The 23,632-nt window shown below is 49.8% G+C and overlaps 1 protein-coding gene across 16 annotated transcripts in view; it reads left to right on the top strand.

Annotated features, from left to right (window-relative positions):
• Positions 1-21,072, top strand: part of MED12L (mediator complex subunit 12L) — a 250,273-nt gene extending 229,201 nt beyond the window's left edge. For 7 of the 16 annotated variants that reach the window (XM_079100927.1, XM_079100930.1, XM_079100926.1 and 4 more), the window contains 7 exons: positions 2,303-2,353; positions 7,668-7,757; positions 8,941-9,170; positions 10,449-10,605; positions 13,928-14,023; positions 19,591-19,672; positions 20,827-21,072. In XM_079100927.1, coding sequence (XP_078957053.1) covers positions 2,303-2,353; positions 7,668-7,757; positions 8,941-9,170; positions 10,449-10,605; positions 13,928-14,023; positions 19,591-19,672; positions 20,827-20,966 — 846 coding nt within the window. In that variant the 3' untranslated portion in view covers positions 20,967-21,072. Of the gene's footprint in view, positions 1-2,302; positions 2,354-7,667; positions 7,758-8,940; positions 9,171-10,448; positions 10,606-13,927; positions 14,024-19,590; positions 19,673-20,195 lie in introns of all 16 variants that reach the window. The other 9 variants (XM_079100931.1, XM_079100929.1, XM_079100921.1 and 6 more) reach the window with 7 other exon arrangements.
• Positions 21,073-23,632: the final 2,560 nt, after the last annotated feature.

Genomic DNA, 23,632 nt, shown 5'->3' with positions numbered 1-23,632 from the left:
TTAAGAATCCAAAGGATGATAGACCAAAGATGCATCTAGCTTTTAAACAGAGAGGAATTTGGAAGAAAGCAGTGGGCTTAGGTCTAAGGTAGCGAATCCCAAGGACTTTCATGACATAGGATAAGAAGGCCCAGGCTCGGCTGGGGGTAACTGGTGAGCAGATCAGGTTGTCAGCCGTGGGCAGGTCTCATCCTCTGCACACCCACCCGAGGGAGCCAGGTGATCAAGGAAGGGAGGCGGCTGACTCGGAGCCTGGGCAGAGTGGCTCTGCAGCTCCATGAAAGCATGCCTTTCCGAGGCGGAGGCCGAGTGGACTGGAGCAGCCCCTGCTGGCCCGAGGTGGACCTCAGCCTGCGGATCCACACCCCAGCGGGAAACGCTCCCTTCCTTCCCTTCCCTCTCCCTCCCTCTCGCTCTTCAGTGCAATTCAGGAATAGAAAATAGGAGCCACTACTGTACTTGCCCCTCTGGCTTTGCTAAATCATGCTGTTCTGCCGTATTTGCTGTAGATCATTTTGTGAAAAAAGGAAACAGTACAGATATGAAAGAGGATCTTGTGCTTCCTCAGTAGAGTCGTCAGTGTCTTTCTTTCCGAGGAATGTTTCACCCTTTCACTACACACTTCTGCTCCATCGACCTCAACGTTGCACAGGTTGCTTTGCAGATTTGGAAGTACATAAGGGTATGGTAGGATTGTCTTGAAACTGCATGTGGATGAAATCTTAATTATACCCACTGTTACATGCCTGAAGGCACAAGTGCTGATTGGCTTCCGAAGTGGAGGCGATCCTTCGGTACTAGCTGCCTCCTGTCTGCACACGCTCACCAGTCTTTGACATTGGCAGACTGTATTTTTCCCAAGCAGAGCAGGCAAAGTGGTACGGCAGTGGGACATTTTGGTTTGCGTTTTCCTGATCACAGTGAGTTTAGGCATGTTTATTACTTTGCTTATTATTCAAGTTTTCCCTTATGTCAATTTCCAGATCATATAAATTGAGCGTGCTTCAAATGATACTCTTATTTGTTGAAGATAGGGAAAAGAGTCTTGTTGAAACAGACCCTGAGCTTTGGTGATTATCTTTAATGCAGTTACTCAGAGAGGCTAATTTACTTATATCTCAGTGATAAAAATGGATTCAGCTGTAACCCCAGAGACTCGGAAGGCTGCAGCCAGAGGATCGCAAGTTTGAGACCAGCCTCAGAAGCCCAGGGAGCCCCTGTCTGAAATAAAAACAGCTGGGGACACAGCTCAATGGCAGAGCACCCCCGCTTCAGTCCCTGCTCCGCAGGGAACGTTCCGGTGCTGGCAGCTGCATCTGAGCCCTCCCACCGCGTTCCTTGGGTGGAAGCGTGTCAGGGACGTGGTTGTTTTGCTCATCACTTCATGTCTGTTTCTCTGTTGTTTGAAAAGTGCAGAAGCTGCTGATTCCATTTGCTGAAATTGCAATTAGGCAAATGTAATGAGCCAGAGGATGGTGCACGTAGCTTGTTTTTGATGAGGGAGGGCAGAAGATTAGGCGGAGGGGCAAGGCAATGAACCATTAATGCGGAGTGGCCATCGAGCCTGAAGGCCAACGTACAGATGCGGTGAATCATGTCCCCAGTCCTAAAATGGGGAGGACCGTGGTTACCTGCACGCGAAGTTCCTCCTGTGCTTTGTGATCCTTAGTAAAAGTAGCAAAACGCTTCTTCTGAGAGCCCTTTGCTTTGCATCTGTCCCTGGAACTCAGCTCAGAAGAATTTTTAACACCTCAGCCACAGTGTCCTTTGGAATCCAATGACAAAATGTTTAAACAAGGGACTCGTTTACCTGAGAGGCAGCAGTTCTTCCAGGCAGTCGGTCCTTTTTCTAAGTCGGATTCCCTGACTTGGGGTGTGACCCATGGGGGAGTGCGGGCTTGTGGTCTGCTGAGGTTGCTGGGAGTGGCCGGCCTGTGGCAGGTCTCCCGGGCTCACTGGGCACAGAGTGTCTGCTCCTCTTCCACCATCCTGCCTGCAGAGTGCAACCCCCAGGTCGCGAGCTGCTGGTGGCTCTGGGTGCTGAAGAGCCCGCCGGTCGTGTGGCTCATGGTGGAGATCCGTGTTGGGTCTCTCCCCTACTCCTTTTCCGTCAGCACTTAAATTCCAGGTCCGCTGTCCTGTCCTGAGTGTTAGAATGTTGTCTATCAGCGAGCCTGGGCCCAGACTGTACCTGCCTCCTTACACTGTTTTAAATGAAGTATTCCAATGTATTTGGCTCCCACATCTCTGGGTGCAGTGTCTCACCTCTGCTGTCTGCCGTCTCTCGCTGTCCCCCCTGTAGGACCTCTGTGCCTCTGCCGTCTCCCTTCTGGAAGACTTTGACAACGCCATGGTAACACCCCTGCTGTCATTCCTTTCTCTTTCTCTTTCTTTTTCTCATTTTTGTTTTTTAAGTAAAATATTAGAGCATTTCCTTTCTCCATCAAAATGAGAAGTGGGTTTTTCTCCTGCAGCTGTTAATTCCTGCAGGGCTCATTTCACTGTGCAACAGACCCATGAATGCACGGACCCTGTTCCGCTTCATGGAGCTGATTTCTGAACTCGGCCCTTCTGGTCACCTCATGACCCATCACACACCCGCGTGGTGCCCAGCCAGGCAGCACGACCTGTCCCAGTGCCCGTGCTTCTCCCTGTGGTACCGGGCCTCATTAGTGGAGGGACGCATGGCATGCTGATCTGTAGGCCAGCGCCGGGCAGTGAGGACCATGGCTGTGAAAGCCCCTCTCATCCCATCCCACCCTGGCTGTGTCCAGATTCTTAACAAAACGCATCATCTCTGTTTTTCTTTCCGGTATGCAGAAGACGTTTTTCTTTTTCAGCACAGGTCTTGTGCGTGCATGTTAAGACTTCGCCTCTGTTGCTTTGCCTGGGCTGGCTAAGAATGCATGTTTGCATTGAATTACTCATAGGTTTCTGTGTCAGGTAGCCAACCCACAGTGTGAACGCAAGAAGCACTGGAATAAACGAGAGCGCACACTCGGATGTGGGTGTAGGTCCGCTCATTTCACCGCCAGTGAGTGAGTCCTGTTATCTGTACGTGGCTGAAAATATCCTAAGCTGCCTATTCACACTTTGAAAGTACTGGTTCTGTTAAATACTTGTTATTTCTCCAGTGGTAGTTTGAGTAGAGGAAAATCTGAAAACATCGATTTTTCCTGATACTTTGTGGTTTAGAGAGAACAGATGAGAATTTTACTCATTTAAAACCTTGAACTATCAAATTTAAAACTATTTTGGATATAGCTTATGTTTGCGGTAGGGCACTTATAATTCAGATAAATCATTCATATAGAAAACAGATTGCATCGATCATTTACTTTCTTAAAGTATTACTACAGACAAAATATTTAGTGTCCTAGGTATTTGAAGTCAAAGGAAGGTTCTATGATTTTTATACTCATTCAAGTTAATAAAAATGTGTATCTTTGTTGTCTTCTTACCTTTAATTTTTCTTTAATTTCTCATGTTAGAATTTAATGAAAATATACTTGACTCATTAAATTCATCATTTACAGACATGTAAATAGAATACATTGTAAAGGTTCATTATTGTTTGAGATGTGTTGACTTTAGAATTAGCAATTAATGGTAGTGTTGAAACCAACAAAGTTACATTTGAAGTGAAAAGTAATACAGTGTCGAGCTGAACAGTTTGTCACCTTTAACGAGTTTAACAGAACCTCTTATAGTTGTGGAATTTTCCTTGAATCTGTCACCTGTGATCAAAGCAGACGAGATGACCATCTCAGGCATACACCGTGGGTGTTTAGCCTTGGGCACCGTGACCTGGTGACCTCTGCAGCTGGGAGTCATCAGTGAATCCCTCTGGCCTGGTGACTCAGAACCACAGCCCACTGGTTTTTTGTGTGCATGCCTTTTGTTATTTTCCCCTAATCCGCATTTTCAGAAACAGTCACAAAATCTGGCTGTGGTTTTCCAGATAAAATTTGTCTCTTTGCCACCCTTAAACACTGTTGCAAAGTCAGTAATTGAGAATTTGGAGAAATCATCACTAGTGAATCAGGTGGCTGGGACACTCCTGATTCTGAAGCCCTGCTGCTTACTGGCTGCTAACGGGTGGTAAGACCAGTTCTCCTTTAGAAAGTCACGTGTGCCCAAGTGACAGAGTGGTTGCTAATGGAGACAAGAAGATCCAGAGAAATGGAAAGTATGTTTGAAAATGATTTCTCAAAAATGCTAAGTTTACTGGATGCATAAATTTCAAATTATGCTCTGGGTTCAGCGTCTCTTTGACCTTAGATACTTTTTCTGTCTAGTTAAAAATCCAGCAGTAGGAGAAAACATTGTTCTCATGGAAGTTAAGAAGGTGAGTTAGCATGGAACAGCACAGCTTCTTATAGAACATTTCAGAAAGTATCATGGATTTACACTTTCTTTATAGAGGTAAGCCCAAAGCAAAGTGCATAAAAATGAAGAGGCGGGAGCTTATCTCAGCGATGCAGGGATGGGCTTCTGTGACCACTAGAAGGTCCAGTTGTCGTAGATCGTTCCCTTAGTGCATGCAAGTCAGGTCCCTGAGCCCTAGGGACGCAGATGTCACATGCTGTCCTAGTGATGTGCTGTAAGCAGAGGGTGCCTAGCTGGAGGCAGCTATTCCACCAAAGCCAGCTTCCTGGACTGTCCTCTCCATGATTAAGAATGCAAAGCCGATGTAGCCTCTGGTGGCTTCTGCTAAGCGGGATCGGTGAAGAGGGAGAAATGGAGCCCCCGTGTAGGGCCTGCCTCACTTAGTTCTGCCGTTCTTCAGTAGGAGCTTGGGAGAAGTTGGGGGGAGGCGGGAAGGAGACCTACCTGAAGAGCTCACCCTTCAGCAGATGTCTAAAGTGAATTCTAGAGTGTGAGGCTGTATTTCAGGTTTGTTTTTTTTAATCTCTTTCACCCTGCTTCTTTTGAAGTCATGGTGCCTTTCCTTGAATGTTAGCTTATGGTTCATTAGATGATTTTTGGTTCATATTTCTTAAATCTCCATGACCTCGACTAACATTCAGTGAGATGAATGAGTATTGCCCAGTCTCACAGTGCTGGCGCTTCGTCAGCTTGGCACGCTGTCAGTATTGGCACTCATGGGTATTCTGGCTTTTCCACCCATCTGTCTGTCACGGTGTGTTCTCTAAGGTTCTGCAGTGGCAGAGGAGGAGGGTTAGGAAGGTCTGTTCTCTGGCTCTGCATCTGGCTGTCACGTGTAGATCACATCCTGCTTCCCACAGAGCCAAAGCTGGGCAGGATGTGCAGACTGCCTACGGATCCAAGATGCCAACTCACATAGACGTAGTCCCATTTTCCTCTAGACTGTGAAAATGATCCTGTTCATGTCTTTGTCTTCACGGCGAAGCCCGGCAATGTGTGTCAGGGACCTTATGTGGTGTCATGTCCAGGGGCATTGATTTAAAGGGTTCATGTTTAAAGATTAATGATTCCTCGGCATGGGTTTTGGAGGATCAAGGACCATCTGCAGAGTTTGGGGAGAACAGATTTGGGCTCTTGTGACCACACAGAGAACTTGGGCTGTTTTTCTTAGACCCAACCCATGGGGATACTGTTGGGTCTAACAGTATCTTCCTAAGCCCTGTTCTGCAAAGTCAGATGCTTACTGAAGCTGTCTTGTGCAGGTCATGTGGTAGGTAGTCTCAGAAGCTTGGGATCCATCCACGTGTGGATGTGTGGTCACCTTAGGAGGGGTAGAAGCCTCATCAGTAACCCCAAGTGATGTCATGTGGGGATTGGAGTACACACCGTTTGATGGAAACATCTGGCTTTGATGTTTCGTCCACAAGTCTTTTTTTTTTTTTTTTTAATAAACAAATGGGCTACATGTTGTTTCTCTGTTCGTACATGGAGTAAAGGCATATCATTTGTGTAATCATAAATTTACATAGGGTAATGTTGTTTGATTCATTCTGTTATTTTTTCCCTTCCCCCCCACCCCTCTTTTCCCTCTATACAGTCTTTCCTTCCTCCATTCTTGCCACCCTCCTTAACCCTAACCCTAACCCTAACACTAACCCCTCCCACCCCCCATTATGTGTCATCATCCACTTATCAGCAAGATCATTTGTCCTTTGGTGTTTTGAGATTGGCTCATCTCACTTAGCATGATATACTCAAATTTCATCCATTTGCCTGCAAATGCCATGATTTTATTATTCTTTATGGCTGAGTAATATTCCATTGTATATATATGCCACAGTTTCTTTATCCATTCATCAATTGAAGGACATCTAGGTTGGTTCCACAGTCTGGCTATTGTGAATTGAGCAGCTATGAACATTTATGTGGCTGTATCTCTGTCATATGCTGATTTTAAGTCCTTTGGGTATAGGCCAAGGAGTGGGATAGCTGGGTCAAATGGTGGTTCCATTCCAAGCTCTCTGAGGAATGTCCACACTGCTTTCCAGAGTGGCTGCACTAATTTGCAACCCCACCAGCAATGTATGAGTGTGCCTTTTCCCCCACATCCTCGCCAGTCCACAAGTCTTAAGAGAAGTTCTCCTCCATTGGGCTGACTTTAAGAGACTCTGTGTCCTTAAAGAATAGGTTCCAATGAGCACTGGGGTCTCTTTGTCCTCGGTACCACCTGTGGAGGCCTCTCTTCACGTCATCAGCGCCCTGGCTTTGGAGTCTGGGTTGGCTCTGCAGGTCTGCATGGGGGTGCTTGTGACGTCACTCAGCGCCTGGAGCTGTCCTCTCCGCCCGAAGAACAAGGAGGAGCCCGGCCCTCCCTGTGTTGCATTCCTCCTAGTTGGTGGTAGTCTCCCTCCTAACTGAACATCTATCCCTTTCTCCTTGCTGGAAATATCCACACTTTCCCCCAAATGCATTAAAATAGTTTTTTGAAACTATAATTCAGCACTTTCTAAAATGAGGACATCTATTATAAGCCAATAGTAAAATAATCCTAAGTAAACCTCAGTCTTGACAATTTGTCCATCCTGAAAATACCCAGTGATGGCAGGGAACCAGGCTTCTTTCTGTGATCATCACTGCAAGTTTCCACAAGAACCTCTGCCACCAAAGCATACCCCAAGCACATAGCTCCTCTTCGCAGCGTATTAATTTCCTAAGGCCAAGACACGGGTTAAGACTGGTGAGCAGACATTAACAGGCTTTATTTCACACCTCGTTGAATGGACTCGGATCTGCAGTTAGCTTGAAAGTCGACCCCCGTACTCTGATGGGTTGTCAGAGGTGTAGGGGCACGTGTGTCCTCGAACCCGCGCAGACGGGCAGCCTCCAGGTCGCTGTGCAGGAGCTCCCCCTCAGAGCCTGTGTGCTCACAGACACTGGTGTGCACACACGTTCTCTTCCCCTGTGGGCCAGGCAGCCTTGAGTTCACGCCTGCGCCCTGACGGCGCTCTCCCTTCACCCCAGAGCGGCTGGGCCTCTGCTGTGCACACCCTTGTCTTTTAGGCTCCCATTTGTGTCTCTTTATAGTCTCCTAAGAAAAGCTCAGCCCTGCAGATGCACAGGGTTGTGGTGGGGAATAGCATGGACTGCAGCTTGGGGTCAGTGACTTCTGTATCCATGTCATAAGGTTTGCTGTCAAGCGTCAGTGGGATCATTGGCCAGAAGCTCAAACCCAGGCCTCGCCGTGCTGACCTCCAGTTTGCCTTGGCTTTGTCTTGCAGGGCCCACCTGGGGACCAGGCTGCTCTCTTTGCTGCGCAGGCTCGGCCCTCCCCGCAGGCCCCTCAGTATCCAGGGCTGCAGCAGGCACAGGTACCCACATCGGCTTCACAGGTCTGCTGGGGTATTAATGCTCTTTGTCCATGGATGGAGGCAAAGACTCTGGCCATCAACTCCCTAACAGACCCAGAACTGGTGGGTCACTTCTACTTATGGGTCATACCTGATGTTTCAAGAAAATTGTACCAATAATTGTTGAGCACGTCTTAGGATCAATTAAGGGGCATGAAACACTTTAGGGGAATTATTGAGTTAAAAACGTAAATAAATCCAAACTTCTTTTGATGATGATAGATATAAAATGCTTAACAGTCAGAGTTACTTGTGACATAATTCATCATTGAGATTGTCATACTCAAAGACATCGTGGATGAGGAGTCCGGCAGAGTAGCAGGACTGCGGGCCTTGGAACCAGCCTCAGCAGCTCCTGGCAGTTCCCCTCCGCATGTTAGCCTTTGGTTTCCTTCTGTGAAACAGAGATGAAGGAGGTGAGGATGCAGACAGGTGTAGACCACACACCACATGCTGAAAGGTATAGCTCCTCTAAGTGTAGCGAAGCTGAGCTCTTCTCCTCCACTTGTCGTTCCTGCGCTCTTGCCCTCCGCCTGAGGTAGTCAGGAGCCCGGGCATTGGGACGCCTGCCGGGGCTGCCCATTCACTTACGGTGCACTGAGGCGGGCTGTGCTCCAGCCAGGGCAAGAAGGTGTCTACCAGCCACCAATTGTGCTGTCCTTCCTGGTGCCAATCGTTTTTATTTTGTTTGTGTTTTGGAACCTGGTTGGTTATGATAGGTACATTCATCAGACCCAGAAAGGTACAGTCACAGATCGGGAAAGTGTCCTCCATGGAGCGTGGGTAGCTTTCTGGCTGCCCTTGGGGTCTGCTGAACATGGCTGTGTCCGGGCACTGAAGGCCTGGATGCTTGCCTGTCACACAGAAACGCATCCTTCCTCCTGCAGACAGAGCAGCGGACCCCGAGACCCAGTTTGGCCACATGCCAATTCACGTAGTTTCAAACTGAGACCTTTGGCGCACAGCCTGTTTGCTCCTTGGCACTCTGGCCAGACTCCCTGCCTTCAGATCAGTCTTCCTCACACTTCGAGTCCTAAGAGCCTCTGAGAACAGGGAATTTCAGAGGGGTCCTCTGGGGGTCATGTGCCCCACGTTCCCCAGCGAGGGAAACCTGGAGTGCTGACCTCTCCCTTTCCTCCTGCAGACTATGTCCCAGGGCTACACCATGTACGGGACACAGGTGCCTCTGCCGCAGCCAGCGCAGCCCCAGGCCGGCGGCGTGGTCCTGTCCCCCAGCTACGGCTCCCGGGCCTACCCGGCCGCACACTCCAGCCCCGCGCTCATGGAGAGACTGAGGCAGATCCAGCAGCAGCCCAGCGGCTACGTCCAGCAGCAGGCCCCACCCTACCTGCAGCCCCTGACGGGCGCCCAGAGGTGATGTGACCGAGGGGGGCTGACTGGGAGAGCGGGCGGAACCGGGGGTTCCTGGCTGCCCCTTCCATGTCCTTGACGTTGGCCCTGCCTGTCGGTGGCACCCGCGGAGAGGCCAGGGAGGAGGCGCCTCGTCTGCGTGCTGCGTTCCACTCAGGCCCAGCTGGGCTTGCTTCTCCCATGGTGGGCGTTGTGTTGTTGGGTGGCCCTGGCTGGTCGGTTAGCTCCGGCGGTCCCTGTCCCTTACCTTCTCACTGAAAGCCTCTGAGAGACTGCTGGTCATCAGCCGGAGTCCACTACTCAGAGTTGTGCAACGTGTGCGTGCAATACTGACGGGGCCTGTGACCTGGGGTTCATCACGGCTGAGTGGCCGCCTCTTCCCACTCAGGGACATTGCGAAACAGGACCCGGTAGACTCTGTGGCTCTTGTTGTAATCAGGTCCCATAGCCCACTGCTAGAGCGGCTATGTTTATATGGCTACCTAAATGTAAACTAATTAAATGAAGCGCACCTTTACTTCTCCTTCACAGGAGTCACATTTCATGTGTTCAGCAGCCAGATGTGGCCACAGGGCAGCCCCTGGCCTGAGCAGTAGCACAGGCCTGTGTTGACATGGGTACTTGAAAGGAAGCCCGCCATTGTGTTGCACTGAGGCCTGATGTTCACATCACTAGTCCTAGTGGCCATCTTATTGTACAGCACATACAGAAGCACTGTAGTCATCGTAGACAACTCCGTGGGATGGTACTTTCCAGAAGAATTAAGTATCATACAGAACTTTGCCCAGGCGTGCCCATCCGTGGCTGAGTGTCAACCAGGAGCAATTCCAATTTCATTTAATTTCCTGCTTTTATAGCTGGTAGCAGCGTAGCATTAGCTCAGGAGTTTGAACTTCCAAGCCAGCTGTGCTGGGTTCAGCTGCCACCTGCACCCTCTGCTTTCTGAGTCACCTCAGGGATGTTCCTTCTCCAGGTCTGTCCTCTCACTTTTAAAGAGGGCGGGGGCAGGACGCTGAGCTCAGGCGCTGTCCTGGGGCACAGTGCAGGTCGCGTGTTCAGCTAGTGATACTTAGCATGAGAACTGCTTCATGAAAAAATGAATCCACTCACGACTGCTGTTGAAGAAGCCAGATTGCTGTTTGACCCGAGTGGTCAGGTCTCCGTCTGAGCCGCTGGCCCTTTTCTGTTTGAACGTGCGAGTGACGGTCGAGCAGGGTGGCCTGCCTGAGTGTGGGCCGAGTGCCGGTGGCACTGATGTGCAGGTGCGCTCTTCTTTGCCAGGATGAGCCACCAGGCTCTGCAGCAGAGCCCCCTGGTGGGCGGGGCCATGGACGCCGTGCTGACGCCTGCACACCCGAGCCTCCCCTCCGTGCCCCTGCCTCAGGACCCCACGAGGCCCCGGCAGCCGCAGGCTCGACAGCAGCAGAGACTCCTGCAGGTACGGGCGGGGCGGGGCAGCACTGTCCTCACACGGGGCAGGTACGCAGCAGTGATAAGAGGGGACAGAGGCGTCTGACCGTGACTGCCGAGCCCCAGGGGCCCTGTGTGTTCCGCATGTGGAGCTAAACTGGTGCAGTTTAATTCCAAGTTGGCAGGTTTTTCTCCGGGCCTCTGCCCCGCCTTGGGCCGGAGAGTCTGTGTCTGCCTTCTGGCTCAGGAGGTCCTGGGGTGGCCTTGGCCGGCCCAGCAGCTGTTTAACCAGGGACCTGCCATGGAATGCTGATTCCATGCATATGAAAAGAATGCAAACAAAGCCTGAAGTGCCAGGCCTTCCTAGAGGTCTTTAATCCAAGAAGTTTCTGGAATGTATCTGGTCTGATCAGGCCGTGAAATCAGAAGGGTGTAGGGAGTTTCCTGGCGTCTCTGGTAGAACTCGGAGCCCTATCATCCACGTATTGGAGACTCGTCCTTGCTTCCGTGTCCCTAAGAAATGTGGGCTGCGTCTTCGTCTGCCCTGTCTCTTCATTGCTAACTGGGCGGCTGCACACTACTTGCCACCTCGTCCTGGTGTGGGGTTGGCGACTCCTGGAGAGAAGGACCCCGAGCTCCCACCTTCCCACCTGTCCGCCCTGAGATGCTTGTTGTCTCATGTATACCACGAAAGAAGACAACCTCGACTTTGGGGTGTCTTGTGGAGCTGGGGTGCCCTAGGGCACGTGGTTAACAGGAAGGAAACCTGCCGTGCAGGAAGGGACATGCAGAGTCTGCATGTCCCAGGCTTGACGCTGGATGGAAGGAAGAACAAACATCTCCTTGAGAACTTGGACCCTAGCTCAAGCGGTTTTGAGGTCAGAGTCTAGTGTGACCTGCAGAGTTCTGGTTAATGGTACCCCTGGGTGACGAGCAGAAGCCGACACAGATTCTTTGTAGACCTGAGCTTCATAACATGCCATCTGTGGTAAGATGTCATTAGTTGCATCCTAAGTTTCGACCTAATAAAACATTTAAAAAGTTGCCTTGGCCCTGGTAACACACGGGTGTTGATCTGGGGGAGTGTGGCTGGCAGATGTCCAGTCCTGTCCAAGGTGCAGATGTCATCTCCAAGTGGTAAATAAAAGGAATGATCTTAGTCTCTACCCCTCAAGGTGCAGCAAGGATTAAATAAGAAACTTCAGGCGAGGCACTAGTTTGGTAATGTTGCTATTGATTTCTTATTCATGTGATTATTAATAGAGCAGTATTTTCTTAAGTCATCATTTTCCTCTAGGAAAATGGTTCTTAGGATATATTTCAGATTATGGGGGCACTGCTATTTGTATTTCCCTCTATTTTAATTTTCTTTTCTTCATTTCTGAATCACCAAGGAAAATTGCTACACTGTCCATTTGCCGCTTTCCTCCTTGGTGTTCTTCAGACCTAAACGTGGGAAACCTGTCCCCGCTGGGTGCGGTGTGCACTCAGTCACTCCGAGTGTGCCTCGGGGTAATTGTTCCCATCAACAATACATTCCTTGGAGACTGACAAAAACAGTGATTTTCCCTGTGAATGGTGTCTCTCCTCTTTGGGCGACTGGCCACCTCTGTGAAGGACAACCTGACAACTGAATTGGGGTCACCTCTTGTGAGGAGTCTTCTGAGGTCACAGAGCCCCAGGGACTTGGCTTCCTCCTGCTGAGTGTCTGATTCCATGTGAGTTGCTGGTGGTGGGAGCGGCCCTGGCCGGGGCTCTGGGGTCTCCACGTCCTCAACTGTCGTCACCTGGTGTCTGACACTGGCTGTTTATTACCTTTCTCTAAAAAGACAGGTAATTTGGGGCCTAGCATGTAGACCAAATTCAAAAAATGAAAAGGATGAAAAAAATATCTGGGTCTGTCACCCCCAGGAAAGAGTGTGGATGGAGGACATGGTAAAGGTCACGCAGAGGAAGCAGTTGCTTAGATTTTTCTGTGTCCTGCCTGGTAGGTGTCTGGTCCGTGTGTCCAGCAGCTGTGTATTTGAGCCAGTTTCTAATTTTATGCTGGTCATTTGTGCTGAAACCTCTTCCAAACTTCCTTAAAAAATTAAACTCCAGGGTTGGGGATATATCTCAGTTGGTAGAGTGCTTGCCTTGCAAGCATAAGGCCCTGGTTCAATCCCCAGCACCGCAAAAAAAAAAAAAAAAAAACTCCAGTTCTCGGGGGTCTCTTGCCATACGCCACAGGGAATGAAAGGAGACCTGCCAATGAGTGCTGTCCCACCTGGAGACCTGCCAGTGGGTGCTGTCCCACCTGGCGTGAGGCAGGCGGTGTGCCCGCAGAGGGCGCGTGACATGAAGGAGCCACACAGCAGGTGCCAGGCTGGCTCTGGTCAGCGTGAGACGGTGTGGCCGTGAGCCGCGACTGCCTGAGACAGGCGTCCAGGGCTGGTGGTCTGGAGGAACACACGGAGGGAGACTCGGGTCTTGCCCTTGAAGGATGAAGGGGGCTTTGCCAGGGGTGGATGGAAGAGGCAGGACCCAGTCATACTCCCATGTTGGTCAGTAAAGGTGGTCCCAGGAGATGACGTCCCCTGGTGACACTGCAGCACAGATGTCCTGTGGCAATGGTGGAATGAAACCCACTGCACTGCCAATCACGCGTGGACGGCACACAGTCAGGGACTTGCATGTGGCCATGTGACTGGTCCCAGGTGTGCTCCTGGGCTGCGCTGCATGCATTGTCACAGGGCGCTGTTCATGGCAGCCCATGGTGCCACACTTGGAGTGCGTCATCTTCTCTTGAGCTTAATGCAGCGTGTTTCACACTCACCCTGCGGCCTGGGTGTGTGGCGGGCTACACCGTACCATCTGGGGTCATGCAGGTGTGCTCTGTGACGTCTGGAGGGCGCACCGTACCGTCTGGGGTCACACAGGTGTGCTTGGTGACGTCTAGAGGGTGCACCGTACCGTCTGGGGTGGTGCAGGTGTGCTCTGTGACGTCTGGGGGGCACACCGTACCGTCTGGGGTCACGCAGGTGTGCTCTGTGATGTCTGGAGGGTGCACCGTACCGTCTGGGGTCACACAGGTGTGCTTGGTGACGTCTGGAGGGTGCACCGTACCGTCTGGGGTAGTGCAGGTGTGCTCTGTGACGTCTGGGGGGCACACCGTACCGTCTGGGGTCACGCAGGTGTGCTCAGTGATGTCTGGATGGTGATAGCCCCTACAGACACATTGCTCAGAGCAGGTCACCGTTGGTAGGCTGCACATTTTTACTGCAGCAGGTAGTGAGATGATCTGCCAGCGGAGCCCCAGAAGTGGCCTTGACCTTTCCTTCCAAGGTCGTGACCTTCTTCTTTCTTTTCAGATGCCGCAGCCCCAGCAGCCGCCCCCGCCCCAGCAGTCTTCACAGCTGCAGAGCCAGACCCTGGGTCTCCAGGCCGTGCAGCCCCAGCAGCCTCTGGTAAGGCCTGTGTCCTGGAACCAGACCTGCGGGTTCTGCCGCAGGCTGTGGAGGATCGGGCAGCCTGAACATTCCAGCGGCTTCTCTCTAGGAATGAAAGGAGGTCGGCCAATGGCTGCCGTCCCCTGGGGTGCGAGGCAGGTGCTGTGCCCGCAGAGGGCAAGTGGACTTTCTCTCTGGGACCCTGCCAGGGTGGTGGTGTGGGGTTGGTATGTTCGTTTACGTGGAAAGGTACACATAATTATTTGGGGTTTGATAGGTTACAGCATTTTCCTCTTTTAAAAACTTGGGATCATTCCATGGACTAAAGTACTTACATGGAGATGCAGGTTCTTCTTCTTTTTTTTTTTTTTAAATAAGCAGTGTTAGGTGATGACATAGTTTATCTGTTTAGAAAATTATTTTTTACTTTCATTTTTATAATAATCTCAGAGAGCACGAGCGCGTTCTCCAGAGTGTGCTCTTCGATGGTGTAGAAGGAACTGTTTTCACACATGGACTTGCTGTGAGTCTTCAGGCGGCTAGGGATCGTGCGGTTCACTCCTCCAGTGACGTAGACCGGGTGGGAAGTGCGGTCTGTGGCCCTGCCGTCCTCCGGAGCGCTTTGCTCCGCGGCGGGTAGCAGGGATGGTGTGCTGTCCCTGCTTCCTTACTCACTTAGCTTTTCTTTAAATCGTCTTCTTTTCCTATTAAGTAACTGTTTTTTTGGGAGAAGCGTTTTACCACAGCCACGGTGAGCCCAGCACGGGCCACGTCGTCCTGGAGCATCTGATCACGAACACCCAGGAGGCAGGGAGGGACCGGGAAGGTGCGCTGCCCGGCACTGCCCGGCAGGCCATGGGCTCCGCCTGAGAGGCCGCTGGTGCCTGGCACAGGGGTGCTGCTGCCCACGGTCAGCACAGGCACCGAGGTGGAGTCAGGCAGGAGACGGCGGCCAGGAGACGGGCGTTAGGAAGGACGGGAAGGAAGGTCTGAAGCGGGCACCAGTGTGACACGGTCAGCCTGGACAGACACCCGCACTCCAGAGCCCGAGGTGGAGGAGGCGCCGGGCGGGCCAGGCAGAGGCTGGAAGGCGCCGGACGCCTGGTGCCTGTTCCTGTGGCCCTGTCCACAGTGGGGCGGCACGTGGCCGTCGGCTGACCCTTGAGGCGCCCGCACGCCCACACCGCAGGCTCTGTGGACCCTCTGGACCTACTTTTCCACCCTAGAACAGTTACTTTGAGATGATCTCAAACTAACAGAAATGTTCCGGGAATGGTACGGTGACCCTGTGGCCAGAGCCCGGCCGCCGCCGGCCTGCGCCCCCTCCCGCCCTTCCTGAGCTGCACGCAGGGTGTGGTCAGTAGGATCAGGAACCAGGTCGTGGACACAGGGCTGCTCTGCTGCCAGCGGCCCACGCCGGTGGTGGTGACCCAGGGTCTCTCCGGGCTGAGGTCGCAGCCTTGGTCTGGCTCCCCTGCACCCTCGCCCGCCTTCCGTTGGGACCAGCTCCAGCCGCGTGCTTCCTCTTCACGATGGTGGCCCCTGGGGACGTGGGGACACTTGGGCTGCGGGTGTTGCTCTGTTGACTTAGCTGCTTGGGTGGTGAGTCTAGAACCAGCTTTGTGTGTCTGAGGAGCCCCGCGGTGTCGTCCCTCCCAGAGAGTCACACTGGACGCAGGAAGATGTGTGTCCCTGGGGGGTGACTTTGGTCCCTCTGGGGTGGTGTCTGGTCGAGTGCTCTGCCCAGAGTTACTGAGCACGGCTCTGCCAACAGGCAGTCGGGGTAGTTGGTACAGTTCATCTTGTTCCTCACCAGACCTTCACCTGGCCTTCAGCGTCCGCCCACGTCACTCCTATCTGAATCCACTGTCGCTGTGGGAGTGGCAGAATGGGGATCTTCAAACTTACTATTTCCTGCCTTGGTATTCTACTTTGAGATCTTTCCCTTCTTCCCCATCTGCCTGTCTTTCCCTAGGTTTTCATTTTAGTATTGATATTGATTACGTGTTCTTCACGCTGGGGCTTGAACCCAGGGCCTTGCACAGGTGTGGCGAGTGCAGGAGTCCTGAGCCACGTCCCGCCCAGCCCTGAGACAGAGTGTCCCTGAGCTGCCCAGGCAGGACTTTGTGGTCCCCCTGGCTCTGCCTCCCTGGCAGCTGGGATTATAGGCCTGTGCCAGAGTGCCAGCTGTTGCATTATAAATATGAGGCCTAATGTTTGACCCTTGGCTTCTGAAAGGTAACATATAGGAAAAATTTGAATTCTTCCTGCAACCTTGTTCAGTGTTGTGTTGTGTATGGCATCCATTAGATTGAATTTGGTGATTTTAAACATCGCTTTCCACTAGGTGTGTCATAACATCAGGGAATATAAAAAATAGCAGGCTCACTCTTTTCCTTCTGTATACGACAAGCATCCTGTTGGTGTTTGGCCAGAAAGTCAAAAGATGAACTGCGTTTCTGTAAAATATGTCATACTGAGTGTCTGAAATATTTTATGCTGACCTGGCAAATTCTTAGTCTTTCTTTTCTTTCTAACTTAAAACGAGGACTTCTCATGCTGTGATGCTCTTGTTTGTAGCAGGATTGTGTGACGTTCTAGTGGAAATAACTCTCATATAATTACACCTTCTCAGACATTTCATGCAAATTAATGGACGGGCACTTGACTAATGATTATAGGGAATCCAGTAATTAGAGAATTAAAACTTCTTTGCCTACCAAATGGCTGCATAATGCCTCTGTTAACAGAAAAGCAAACTAAATTGAGGAGGCCTTGAGCTGTTCTTGACTGCGTGACAGCAGGCTATTTCACATCTTTAGCCCTTTAAATTTTGATTGAGGCATGCATACAAATAATCTTATGAAATACATGATAAATGGCTTATAAATAATCTGTTTAACCTATGTATTTAATTCCTGTATTTTCCCTGCATATTGAAATGTCTATTTATTCATACTGGTGTGCACCTGCCACCCTGAGACTGAGTCTTACTTTTCTAAAGTGTTGACCTTAGCTTGGGGGCACATGTCCTTAAAAAATAGTGAAGCCTTCAACTGAAAACCCAGAGCGACGCCTGCGGTTAAGCAGATATAACAGGCTCTCTCCTAGTGGTCTTTCCCCTTGACCTTTCACCCACCTGTTATCAAATCTCATTCTGGTTGACTTATGATTCATAGGAAATGCATGAAATATTTATTAAGGGTATGAAATTAGTTTATTCTTAGAGAGTCATGCTTCATTAAGCACAGATGGATGTCAGTACCATGTGCCTAAAATGTACTAGTAATTTTTTTCGTGTGTGCAGTAAACAAGGTTGATTCTGTTAGGAAGCTGTCTTTATAGGAAAGGGGTAGAAATGATCTTTAAGACTCTTATGGAGGAGCAAGTTGTTCAGAGCACGGCATCTGATTTTCCCCTCGTGCTCACAGGAAAGTAATTTCAGAGAAACAGAGACCTTCACTCACAGTACTTTTAGAGATGGTAGAATCCACAGTAGGTCTTCGTGAGGTTCTTTTTTTCAGCCCAAGACTTTAATGCTATCTTGATAAGCACAGGTCTTATTTTTGTATTTTGAGCAGTATATTGTAGTCTAACACGATTACAGTACAAATGTAAAAATATCATAACTGCGTGATTCTTAAGAGGGGCAAGGAAATGTAAAGCATTCTTAAAATTCTAAATGCCCACACCTGGATCACTGGACTTCAGGATCAGGCTTATGGGGTGGTCGGCAGCCCTGGACGTGGGCAGCTTTGCGGTATGTCGTCCGTGCGCTCTGAAGTCCACGAATGCAGTCCAGCCGCGTTGCAGTCAGTCCTTGGGGCTCTGCGTGGCCACCCACTCACAGTTTCAAACATGATGCTGTAGAGGACGTTTCGAGATCTCTTCTACTCTTTCGTTGGTCTTGCAATAAAGGAATAGAAGTCTATGCTAAACCCATATCTTGTTTGCAACAGCAGCAGCCCGAAGCCTCGGCAGCATAACAGAACCACGTACTCCCTTCTGTCTGGGGGTTGCTCCCGGGTTTAGCATCTGCACTGGGCGTCCCTTTACTCGTGATGAGCATCTGAGCAGCCCCCGCGCCTGCTGCTGCCCGTGTTCGGCCCTGGGTCCCTTCCTCTGCCCCGGGAGGTGTGGGCGGCGGTGGCAGGCTGACTCCCTGGGAGCTCTGGTCCCGTCCTCTCGAGGGACCGGTGAAGGCACCAAGCACACCCTCCCAACTTGCGAGCTGCTCTCTGTGGCCGTGCACCGCTGACGTGCCCGCTCAGTCGTGCAGGAGGGCCGGGCTGCCCCCTGCCCCCGGAGGAATCCCCGGAGGAGCCCCCGGAGGCGGCTGGGCGCAGCGCTGCCCCTGGCTCCTGGCAGGAGCGGCCCAGGGCTGTGTTGGCTTCTGGAACTGCTGCCGGGAGCAGTCAGTGCCTTGCCTCTGGAGGTGGAAGCCCGAGACTCCACGTCACCAGGGCTGCTCCTGAGCGCGTGAGCGGGGTCTACCGTGCTGCTCCCCTCTCCTCAGAGGGACGCCGTTTGCCCTGGCCTACACCCCACTATAGCCTCTCCCTAACTCCCTCACCTCTGTAAAGACCAAGGAGGTCTCTGGGCACTGAGGTACTGGGGGCTGGACTGCATCATGTCCTTTTGGAGGACACAGTTCCACCTGCGCCGAGGGTCACAGAGAGGTGGGGAGCCTTGGTGGAGGGTGGTTGGCAGTGGCCTCGAGGCAGCTGGTCTGAGTGTTGCTCTGGCTCCTTCTCTTGGTCCCTGTTGACAGCTTCAGTTGGTAGCCTCCCCAAGCGGCCCTGCCTCCTTTTGAGGACCTCTCAAGTGATGCTGGGGATCAACCCCCGGGCCTTGCACGTGCTGGTCAAGCACCCTGAGCTGCGTCCCCAGCCCTGCACTGCCTCTCAAAGCCCCCGCAGACCACCGTCCATGTGCCAGAACTCAAGAACACCTGTGCACACACATTGGGAGCTTCCAGGCACCCAGGTACTTCCTGGGCTCTGCAAGAGTCTGAGTCGCTCTATTTGAAGCAGGCTTTAGAAGAACCGAGAGAGGCAGCTAAGTATTTATTGAACAAGTCCCATATTAATCCACCGTGTACCCAGACATTTTAATCAACTTAGACATTTTTGCAACCAACCATTTGAAACCTATAATTATTTCCAATGTCTGAAAGCTGCTGTTTCCAATTAAGGATAGATTGAAGGGGCAGGACAGACAGGGACGTGGTGGCTAATGGGTGCTATGTCAGACCAGAGTGGTGCACTCTGATCTCACGCCACCTAGTAAAGGTGAGCTGACACTGATCTTTGAACCGCTGTGGCACCTCTGGAGTGTGGCCTTCCTGCATCAGGACTTGTCATCAAGGCCAGCTAAGGCAGAGGGGCTCCTGAATGGGTGGGGCACACCTGCTCTTCCCGAGACGTGCCAGGGTGTGCAGGAACATCGACAGGCACGCTCTGGGCAGCCACTGTGTCTTCAAGTACGGGAGGTGCCTTCCTGGCCCGCTGACCCAGGGTGTCACCGTGTTCCTCAGCCACTGGCTCTGGGCCTCACTTCTGTCCTTTCTGCTGTTGCAATTGCAGTTCCCCCGGCCGGGCTTGCAGCAGACCCAGCAGCAGCAGCAGACAGCAGCCCTGGTGCGTCAGCTCCAGAAGCAGCTATCTAGTGAGTCCTCATCCGCATGGACAGTGCCCGTCCTTTGTGAGCTCAGAGGGCCTTTCTAGTGAGTCTGCATGGACGGTGCCTGTCCTTTGTGAGCTCAGAGGACCTTTCTACTGAGTCTGCATGGACAGTGCCTGTCCTTTGTGAGCTCAGAGGGCCTTTCTAGTGAGTCCTCATCCACATGGACAGTGCCCGTCCTTTGTGAGCTCAGAGGGCCTTTCTAGTGAGTCCTGGTCTGCATGGACGATACCCATCCTTCCTGAGTTCAGAGGGAGACACTTTGGATGGGCCAGTTCCCGGAACCCCAAGGCAGGCCTTGGCGAGCGTGGGATTCTCATGTGGAGCTGGCCCCTCTGCTGAGTTCAGTGGTACTGCTCGGGTCCTCCATGAGGGGCTGCCAGGGATGGGATGTCCCATGGGAGGTGGTCTGATCCCGCACCTGAGGCTGTGCCGAGAGCAGTAAGCGGAAAGCATTTCCTGCAGCCGGTTTTGACCTGTGATATCTTGTGACTCTTTCTCTCATCAGGTAACCAGCCACAGCAAGGAGTGACTCCCTATGGGCACCCGTCACACTTCTGAGTTGGGAAGAGAACCTTCAGTTTTATGTTTGTCAGTACAGAACAGTAGAAAATCAGATTTAGTGTGTGAGAAATGTCCCTTTGGTCTTTGATTTCCTATATTTTATGCTACATTTCACGTGGAGATATTTAAACAAAGCAAAGGAGAGGTTGTGGTTTGCACTCAGCGCTGGAGCAAGTTTAGCAGCGGGTCTGTGGCTCACACAGGCCTACTCCAGGACGGTGGCAGCAGACCATTTAAATTGGTGCTTTTTTTTTTTTTTCTTTCACTCTCATATTTGCAGAAAGAATGAATTATGGTGGGTTTAAATATTTATGTGTTCATTAGTGATTTTTTTTTTTTTTTTTTTTTTTTTTTTTTTTTTTGTTGCTGTTTTGAAACTGCTGGACCAACTACTGATGTGAAAGGCAGATCAGGTCTTGACAGGAAGCAACCCATTCAGTCTGCATTCACCTGTGATGGGCAACAGGACATTAATTTGCATCATTCTGATTTGAAATACTTGTAATTTCATAAGCACTTTATAAACTTTGTTCTTATTTGTGTAGGACTTTGCTTTGCTTTTGTTTTGGTCAAAGGTGCTGAAACATTGTTGCTTAGTGGACTTCTGCCATCCAGGCTTCTGCCGGAGCCTCTTGGAAGTTGCTGCAAGCAACTTGTTTTCAGTGGTGAGAGCAGTGACCAGAGTCTTCATGAAGGTACAACATGTAAACCCTGAACACCTGGAAGGAACACCATGGAATCATTCCCTGTATTTACTGCCAGTTTTGGGAAAATATCCAGATTTGGTCTCCAGAACATTATGCCAACTAGAGAAAAGAAAATCTCACAGCTGACCCGAGATTCCACAGTGCTCAGACTTAACATGGTTTGTAGAGACTCTGGCCTCAAAGTCCAGAAGACTCTGGTTTTCCTAAAAGGTGTATTTGCAGTTAATTTTGTATGGTAAGTATTTGCTACTTTGAATTTAATTATTAATGTTGGTGTCAGTCTTGGTTGTGTAATGCATATACTGTATTTATAAATTGGTGCAAAAAGCACAAGTAAATTATACATTAAATTTATTATAAAGAAATAGTAACTATTTTAACTTTGTTCAAGTATGTGGTAATTTGCTCCTATTAGAGTAAAAAAATACAGTAAATTATTATCAGTTTGTGTAACTTAAGAGTATTCCATATAATATTTTTTTAGATTTAGATGCATAAAATTTTGAATGTGAAAATTGCAGGGCATTTTAAAAAACACATGTGGGGGATGTTTTCCCATGTTCTGTGTTAATTCATCTTTTGCCATATAATTTTACATGTAGTCAAGCGTACTGTGAATAGATTTGTCTAATGAACAGACCATGTAGAATGACTTTTTTAAAATGTAGCAAGTTCAACTTGAGTAGATAATTTCTTTTGCAAATCATTATATAAGTAATTTGTATCTAGGTGAGTTACTCAGTGCAAAGTTTGACTCATGCAAACGACCTCAAATACATGTCATCTTCCTCTGCAATGGCAACATCTATGTGAACCGCTTTTGTACACTGTGAGAACATTCACTCCAGCCTGCCTATTCTGGGTTTACCCTGGGCTGGAACAGACTTTGCCAAAACATTAAAGACCATTCTTTTCACTAAATTAACATCCTATCTGCTTTCCGAAGAAGTATCTTTACATTTCAGTTGGTTGTGTAGATCAGATTTGTTCTCTCCAGAATCATACTCAGTTCATGAAGTTGTTATTTTTCTCTGGAGTAGTGGATATGTCTGGTGACTGAAGGGCAGAACCCCTGAAATGCAAATGTTGTGCCTAGTAAGCAAGTCCTGTCCTGTCTTTGATCCTTGTTTTTAAGAATCATTGGTATTTTTAAATGCCAGTTTTCAGTTTGAACCATTCATCTTTGTAGCTCAGTATTGCAAACAGCAATACTGTGTCAGGAGCGAGTGTTGTAATTGCATAGCATTTGTATGCACTTTACATTTTGCAGAAGTTAATTTATTAATCATTTTGCACATGAAGGCTATGGGGAGCACCTTGTGGCCGTGTTCTTTAAGGTGAGGAAGCCAAGTCACGGCCAAGGCCCTCTAGTTCTGAAATGCTATGGAAGACTTAAGAAAAACAAGAGCTGCTTTTCTGCTGTGTTATAAGGAAAGCAACTGGAACTTTATGTTAGTCACATTGAATTCTCTATTCTGACATTTGTTTTCTTTTGTAGCAAATATAGTAGTTTACATTAAAGGGTTCACAAGGGAAAGCCCTGTGACAGAACCTTGTCATTTGCTTAGTAAGTGTCAGAGAGGAAACTAGACTAAGATAGAGACCCCAGCTTGTTCAAGACAAGACCTTGGAATCTAATGGAATTGGGAACCCCTATCAAAACACCTGGATGTGAGGACCCCTTAGACACATCCACTTACATCATAGGCTTGTGCCTAATCAGGGGCCTCCATCCTGTTACACCTGTCTTGGTCCAGAAGTAGAGGGAGATCACTGTACGGGTGGCCTTTGACCTCACCACCCACTGGGTACCGAGATTGACAGCAAGCGGGTGACCTCTGAGATGGAGCCAGCTGACAGCGGATATGCTGAAAACACATTGAAGGGAGGCCATCCTCATGTCTCAAATGATCGGCAGGGCCAGCGTGTCTCAGTGGACTGAGCTGTCTGTATGAAATCTATGACTCTTACAATTCTAAAATAACAGGTATAAATGCTGGAGAAATTATACGGGAAAACCCCAGCCTCTAGAATTAGAAAAGTGAATCATAATGTCCCCCAAATTAATTCAGGTTCAATTAAGCATGTAATACAAATATAGTGAATTACAAAAAGCAACATTTTTTTATAGGGTCGATCAAGTTTTTAATACAGTGAAATTTCATTACGTAAGAGATCCCAACTCCCAAACATTTTCCCACCACATAAGGACCCATCACATGATGAAATGAATGTCTGAGAGGCAGATTCTGCCTCGGAGAACCTCCCTTTAACAGTTCCGAACCAGGAGTGCCCGAGCTAGATCCTAGTTAGAGGAGCTTCGCTGTATTTGTAAAACCTTTATAATGGACAGATTTGGACAAAGATATAATCAGCGCCCTTTTCACATTTTATGGTGTGTGGATGTCAAGTTGCTTTTTACATGTGGAGAAATTAGCCTGCATTTATTTTTAAATGCAGTTAAGACATTTTTGTACTCCCCATCAATGAGAATCTTCATCGCAAACAATGATAAAGTCATCATCCAAACAGTTCAGTGCTTGTTTTCTGTAGGTTTAGCAAAATATTTAAACCAACGACAAACTTGGTACATCAAGATGGTAAATGTGCATAAGGGCTGCAGATGAATCTGTTCCACCGACCAACCGCGCGCCATGCTTGCAACACTGATAGA

The sequence above is a fragment of the Sciurus vulgaris genome (assembly GCF_902686455.1).
Source record: "Sciurus vulgaris genome assembly, chromosome: 10".
Classification (NCBI taxonomy): Eukaryota; Metazoa; Chordata; class Mammalia; order Rodentia; family Sciuridae; genus Sciurus; species Sciurus vulgaris.
This window is presented reverse-complemented; position numbering and strand designations above follow the sequence as displayed.